Genomic DNA, 8,034 nt, shown 5'->3' with positions numbered 1-8,034 from the left:
TGTATGTATGTAAGTATGTTAGTTTGTGTCACCTACCATCCGGCGCGAACTTGAACGACTGTTCGAATGTTCCTCGGCAGACGCTGTTGCCGTCCGACTCGGCACATTATACGGAAAGCCCTTATAGAAATCCGCGCTTGACTCTGCGGCCACTGCAATAATTATGAATTTATTATGAGAAGTCAAAAAATTAGTTTTGCATATTTTTTTCTTTCTTTCTTTCTTTCTTTTTCTTTATTATTATTCATACGCAAACTACAGTAACGCAATCAAATTGTACGAATGCAGCGAAACAAGTCAAACCTAAATCGCTTATGCATTCCTATGTAAAGCGTGCATTACTTCTATATTTACATTTCGCTTTTCGCATTTACAATACTTTCTATATACTAAATTGCACGAATGCGTGGCATAAAATATTTGTATTTAGCTTGCTTTTTTCGAAACGGATTTCATCAACAAAGGAAGCGAGAACGTTTACATAACAACAACGAGGATGTATGTTTGTAAGTACTATGTACAACGGCAATGATGGTGATGGTGAATGGCTTTAAAGGCAAAGGCGTAGGCGGATTTCTATAAGGTTCACTTGAATTTTTTTCTTTTATTTTTACTTTTTAAATAAAATAATATTTAAAGCACATCCGTTACACAGATGTAAGGATATTTTCATAAATTCTGTGTGGCACAACAAACACTCTGTGTAGGTATTGTTTAAGTGGTGGAGATATATATATTTTTTAACTTGTGACAATATTGTTTGCTTTGTTTAATATGTGTAATGACTGAGTAAAGTGTAAAAAGTATAACTGTGTACACTTGTTACACCTTAATTTCTGTGTTTTTTTTATTCATTTTACCAATCGTCTAGGCTGTTTTATTAAGGGGCGATTCATGCCGTTCGTTTTATTATAAAGACCGCACGCATTGCACAGATAATGTCCGGTATTATCACGGCGCCACAATGGAGTTGAAACCGCACCACAATTGACACATTCTCGCCCGTCGGTGATAAAATCGGCATCGTAAAATGCTTTAATAAATTCATATGTTAATTTAAAATTTATTATATATAAATTAATTTAATGCATTTAAAACAATTTTGTAGCGTTTGCATGAAGTATGAAGTATGAGCGTAGTTATATATAATAATTAAGACTATCACCATTGGGTATAAGCTAAAATAACGAAATCATATTTTTCAGTGTACTTAATAGTTTAGTGATAAAAAATTTCAATACGATTACTTATATGTTAGAGGTACTTAGCATAAAATAAAATAAATGCAATATAAATATAATAAAGTCAGTTTTAACTAAAATTTTAGAAACAATAAAAAAATTCAAAATATATTTATATGTACATATATGTATATGCATATGCAAGCATCTGCTTCATTTCTGCCAAATTTATGGTGGAAATCACACTACTGCTGGAATTTCAAGCAGCTTCCGCAAATATATATTTAATTGTATTTACATACATGCGTGTATACGTATGGAATGCTGTGCAAAATGGCCACAATCACATAACACATTAAGCAGTACATGAAAACATACACACTCGGGTAAATATCGCAAGTACATATGAATATGTACATATTTATGTTAACATGAATGTCTGAAGGTACATAGTATGCGAGCAGCTATCAAAATACAAGCATACAGCGTTCTAACCAAACTACAGCGAGCTAATAAGTGCCAAACTAAATTGTTATAATAATATATATATATACGTATATACTACATATATACTTTTTAGGAGTTTTTGAAATTATAAAAAAAAATCAAATTATCTTAAAATAAATTCTAGTGAGTATTTGCATATTTAGAAATAAACACCATCAACTACCTTTAAACTTTAGTATTAATTATCGAAAGTAATATACTAATGTACAAATACAATAGTTCTAATAATTGAATGTGTTAGTAAGCAATACTTTACACTTACATACTTATATATTGTTAGCCCGTTAACTTTCAACGGAGCTATCGACTACTAATTTTTTATTTTTCCGTTTTTTTTCACTACTTACTGGCTGTCAACGAGGCGGATGCAGTCAAATGTGCCGCAGCAGCCGCCAAATTGGCTGATGTGGAGCCGTCCACACCAACGCCAACCACCCCAACGCCGGGGCCCGTGCGTCCATTGCAGCTGCGTATGACATTCGTATTGCCAACTAGGCCGGCTGCGCTCGTTACGACCGAAGTGGGCGCGTAACCAATTGCCTCATAATGACCTGGCCATGTGTCGTTCTACAACAAAAAGAAAACAGAAAAAAAAACAAAACGAAATTTAGAATTTGTTATATTAGTGCATATTTATATACAAACATATATGTATGTAGGTGTATGTGAAGAATAGTTGCAAAGATGAGAGCTTTACTAGTCACAATACACAAACAAATACATTTGTTTAGTGCATCGCATATGCATTTACAAACGAATATTTTTGTGCATATGTAAGTAAGCACACTGTATTTACACTTGTAAACTCGCCTCAATTTATGTTTGAATGTACTCATATGTATATAGGTCGTACTTACTGTGCGATAATTTGTCAACGATGTGTAACGATCGGCGCCGCCACCACCGACGCTGACATTCGCCACAGCAGCACCGACTCCGACAGCTGCACCGCCCGCACCACCAACACCACCACCATAACTGGAGATGCGTTGAAATGCAGGCAAACGTCCACTGCCACCAGCAATGGTATTGTTGTTGGTCGCGCCACAACCAGCAGCACCATTACTACTAGTGTTGCTTTTCGGCGAGCCGTAGTCATCGTTGGTGATGGAGTTTGAACCCGAACCCGTGTTGCCCGCTACTACGACGGAGTTGGTTGTGTGTGCGCCCGGCGTGGAAGCGGCCGAATGTGCTGGCTGATGGGTAGGCGAGGCGGATGAAACGGCGGTGACTGCACCATACTGTGGCATGCCATTGGTGGCCGATGTCAACAGTGATCCGGGATAACTGCATCCAAGTCAATATGTCGTTGCATTAATTTGGATTTTGGCATGTAAAAGACGACGATTGATCATCAATAGGGCGTACAAAATGCATATGCATAACGAGCGAACAAATAAGTTGTGGAAGAAACAAAGAAAATACTTGATTAGTTAATGATATCAAAAGGCGAAATATGTATATGTGCTTATGGATTAAGTAAATTATAGCAACTTATATATATGTAAGTGTGCACAATGAATACAACAGTGTCCTATTAACTATTTATCACCGCAAAGAATTTAAGCAATCAATATTTTTTATATCACGACTTACGTATGTATGGTATATATGTATATAGTAGTTCAATCTTTGGAATTATATTAATACTTAAACTATTTCAACTGATCTTAAATAATTTAAAATTATTTAATAGAGGATTATATTATTAAGTTGGATGTTATTTGTACATGTGTTTGTTGCGTCTTTATATATATATATATATATAAATATATATGCATATAATATATATACATATATTTATGTATCCGTAAGTCTTTTAATAATATTTACCTATAACAATAGCTCTTGAAATACATATTGTTGTAGTTCGGGAAAAACATTTTCGCTAATTATTTTTGCAGCACTCAAGTTTTGTAATAAATTAATTCATTTATAATATCAGTTCATTTCTGCGCACTTTTATATTTTTTTTCTATACTCTAATATTTAATGATGTATTTCTAATGCTGTATTATTAGTTGAATTATACAAATACATTACTCGCATGTCAAATATATTTTTTATTTTTTTATTATTATTGTGTATTTGCAAATATTTACCACAATATTATTTTATTAATCATTATTTATTTGAATTATTAATTATTTTCAACATACATTTCATCATATAAAATATCTGTTCCATAGAAATCAAGTCCAGTATACGTGCTAATGTACATATATTCCATTAAAAATATGCCTAATGTATGTATGTATATTTGGTGCATATAATATTCTTGTGAATACCTCAAAATTCAATGGAACTTTGCAGATTTTCATAAAACCTTCCAACTCCTGACCTATTTCAATTATTATACATACATATACATATGGTACGAATGCACTCGTCAGTGTGCTCATAAAACCAAAACTCAGGGATATTGTTTATATGAGTTGTGTTTTCATAACTCCAGCATCTGAATATGACACTAACTTGTGGATCAGACCACCCACATACAAATACAAAGTCAAGTAAACACCAACAACAACTCTAGAGTTGCAAAACAACGTCACGCGACTAAGAACGGTGTGTGGAGACACATTTGTTATACAAAGAGGAGGAGAGAAAATAATCTGTTTCAAAATCATATATTAATTAAAATAAATGTTAAAAAATTAATAGAATTGTGTTTAATATTCAAATATTTGCAAATCTTTATTTGTTGCTGGCCAAAACATTTGCTATAAAAATTACATATGCACATACATAACATAGTTGCAATATGCCTGAAATGTTTAAGCGCACTGTCGAACCCTGAAAATATAATAACCGACAGTCATTCAAACAATTTTGCTTACGTCTGTTCGTCGATCATTGATCGACCGTTATACATATATGTAAATCAGTAGCTCAATGGATATTTGTTGTTTTGTTTATACAAGCATTTATGAGCGTCATCTCGAATTGAATGAAAAGACTGGTAGTCAAATCCTATATTTTTCTATGGACAAACAACTCAAAAAACAACAGACACTGCGACGTTGAAAATCAATACTCTGGCATTGGAGTAAATATGTACATATGTATATTTAAAAGTCCATTACTGCTCACTCATGAAATGAACTGTTCCAATGGCACTCTGTGCAAATACAGAAAGTTTCTTTGAGAGTCTGCTGGAAGTCACTGAAATACTTTGCGGTGTTGTTGTTTCTTGTGGCTTTTCTTGCGGGCTCGTTGAGGTTATGCAAGTCCATACGTATGTAGATATATTATATATGTATGCATCTATATGTTAAATAATTTATAATTATTATTCGGAAATATTTCTTCCTAGATTTTTAATCGTCAAAAGTTATTTTTAATGTACTTTGAATTTCTCCAATTTTTTTTTATTTAAATAAAAGACTTATTTATAACAACCGATGACGTTTTTTTTTATAATTTTGTGGTTTATAATTATTAAATATTTTGTTTTTATAATGCTCATACTGTCCGGTATATGTTTGTAATTATTGAAATTAAAAAAAAAATTATCAAATATTTTTAAATTATTTTTGTATTATTTTAAAGTATTTAAAAAAATTATTTAAACATATAAAAAAATTATTTTGTTTTTTTACTTTTCGGTTCATTAATTTTTTTTATTAATTTCATATGTTTTTCAACTTTTTCCCCACTATTCGCTTTCTTCTATAAAATTATATTTAAATGAAATTAACTTCATAAGCACTTCATGTTCATGTAACTGTTGCTGTTCAATTGAGTAAACACTATGGCGAATGCTCGCGGCGCGCCACAAATTTAGCGCAAACACGTTTCACTTCAATGGGAAAATTAACACTACTGTTAACTAAACACCGTCGTTTAGTTTCAACTTTAAAGTATTAACAATGACAAGCATAAAATGACTTAGTAGAGCACTAACAAACAATAAAAGAATAACCAAAACAACAACAATGAAAAAGTCAAAGCGGAACGTCTGATGCGCGGCACGCGTCTTTGCATAATGAAGCTGCAAATGCGGAAAAGCAAAAATCTTATACCATACTAACCACAAGCAAAACAAAGCTGTGCAAAAGTATTCAATAGCCAAAACAACAACAATAAATACAACTGGGCAGTCAAAACTGAAATGCGTGGCAAACGACATAAGAACGGCGAAAATAGTGTCTTTGACACTCGAGCGTGGAGCTACTCGAACGCGCCAATATGCAGAATTTCTGCGCCATGCCAAACCACAGTTAGATACTATCGAATATCCAAATCTAAGTGGTCGACAAAGTGTCACATCGGGTGCATGCCAGTGCAGCGTCTTCGCTTGATAAGCAGGTGGGGCTGGCGCTATTCTTATGGTCAGTAGCTAGTGTCGCCGCTGCTGCAATGCTGCAATTGTTGGACACTTGAACGTGCGCTGGCAATTATCTCAACTTTGGCGCAGTGTGAGCGTGTGTGCCTTCTGCACTTTGCTGCACGAAAATTGCAGGTTTTTTCTCGAGTTTAAACAATTTACGTATCTCAAGAAATAGTATTGCAGTATAGATATATACATGTCTATATATAATATATATGTGTTTGGTTCTTTATGTACTATACCCGTACGCGCTGCTTTTTACCCTGCAGTATATAGGAAGTTATGAAGAGGTAGTAATATAGATATATTGTTGTTGTTGTTTCAGTGTTTTATTTTTATCATATTTATAATACGTATATTATTGTTTTGCGAATTCGCGCAAGTGCAGCACAGAAAAGAAATACATACTATAAAGTTGTGAAAATAAATGCGAATATTTGATTAAATACTAAAATTTAAAATTAAATTATCTGTAACATTGTCTTGTTAAAAATATGACTTTCAAGAAATTATTTTAGACTGTATGAGCACACATTTAAAATCAACAGCTCATTACCTCACCCTTTAACGAAAAAATAATTGCCTCGAAAAACAAAACCGCACACAGTATGTATTTGCCTCTGAAATTCGACGACGAAAACTATAAACGATTATTCACTATGCAAAACACGTTTCTAATTAAAATTACTCGTACCGGGTAAATGTAAAAGCCCCAACAAAACCGTAAATATTTAGAACACAGCGAACAAAACTATAAGTACATATGTATGTATGAATTTAAGTGAGCATTGCAGGGAAAATAGTTAAAAGTACAAATGCAAAGTAGACACACACATGCAACACAAGCATGTGTATACGCATAGTCGTTGGAACGTAAAATAAAAATGAAAATGTCTCAAGTTTGCACAAATTGTGTGAACTACTGTTTGGCAGTGACAAATTTTCGTCATAAAGCTGCGGGCTCACTCATTACACCAAACCGTAAAAAACACGGTTTCACCCACATTAATACACACAAAGGTACTTTAGCGCACATACTCATATACATATGTATACGTAGTTATATGCATACGAATAGGAAGGTAATTTAGACATATTAGATGCCTGTATGTAAGCCTATAGTAAGTATACTAGATGTGTGTGAATGTATGTCGCCGCGTTTACAGCTGCGCTCGCGAAAATCGCAAGCATTTAGAGTCTTACTTACAGTTTTGAGCCTAGCTGCACATATACTACTTTTACTAGTGCATAAGTTATTACTAGAGTAACGATCCTTAGTTCTACACAATAGATATATCCAAGGTGTTCTATTCCTTCAAGTGTTTTCGAACAAAAAAAAAGGTATGGAAACTACCATTCTACATTTTTAATGTCCTAACAAACTCATTTACCACTTTTCAGCTTCATCAGCCGGAAGTTGGTCACACTTCAGCGCCGTGGCACGTGCAACACGTGTGCACCATGTCCCGCTCTTACTATCTGATCTTATATCTATACGAGGAATAATTTGTTAATTGGCTGCTAGCCCGCAGTAACCAATAGACCAGTTAATTTCTTAAGAAAATGCAGTTCGTTTTTTTTTTCAAATTTTGTTGCACATCTGTGGCAAACAGTTTTAAGAAGGGAGATCACAATAAAACTGTTGGAGCTGAATTAATTTGAAACGATCTAAATTTCATTGTTGTTTTAAAAAATTGCAGTTTTGTATTTAAATGCAGAATCAGACTAGATAACTTATATTATTATTGTTTGCATCGTCTACCCAGTCTTACTTAGCCGTGTGTTTATTGTTTGGATTGAGAATTTGAGTAAATTGTTTTGTTTTAAATATTAATATATTTATAGTCTGTCTAATTATAAAAAAATACTGAATTTCATGAAAATACAGTGAGGGAAATTTGAAAAAATAATAACTTTTTCCTTCTTTGTCTTTCAGCTAACGGTAAAACAAATAATATTTTCATTCAACATTTGTAGTTTTTAATGACTACCCAAAGTGTTCTAAAAAAATTA

The 8,034-nt window shown here is 33.1% G+C and overlaps 1 protein-coding gene across 5 annotated transcripts in view; it reads right to left on the bottom strand.

The window, feature by feature from the left end:
* LOC105221510 (box A-binding factor) overlaps positions 1-8,034 on the bottom strand; it is a 33,730-nt gene that overhangs the window by 3,008 nt on the left and 22,688 nt on the right. For 4 of the 5 annotated variants that reach the window (XM_029037721.2, XM_054235931.1, XM_029037723.2 and 1 more), the window contains 3 exons: positions 2,546-2,975; positions 2,036-2,255; positions 861-1,033 (listed from right to left, as the gene is read on the bottom strand). In XM_029037721.2, the coding sequence (XP_028893554.2) occupies positions 861-1,033; positions 2,036-2,255; positions 2,546-2,975 (823 nt within the window). Of the gene's footprint in view, positions 1-36; positions 153-860; positions 1,034-2,035; positions 2,256-2,545; positions 2,976-8,034 lie in introns of all 5 variants that reach the window. The other variant, XM_029037722.2, reaches the window with a different exon arrangement.

Source organism: Zeugodacus cucurbitae, chromosome 2 (genome assembly GCF_028554725.1).
Source record: "Zeugodacus cucurbitae isolate PBARC_wt_2022May chromosome 2, idZeuCucr1.2, whole genome shotgun sequence".
In the NCBI taxonomy this organism is placed as follows: domain Eukaryota; kingdom Metazoa; phylum Arthropoda; class Insecta; order Diptera; family Tephritidae; genus Zeugodacus; species Zeugodacus cucurbitae.
The sequence above is the reverse complement of the archived record's forward strand: the minus strand, read 5'-3'. Positions and strand labels throughout refer to the sequence as shown.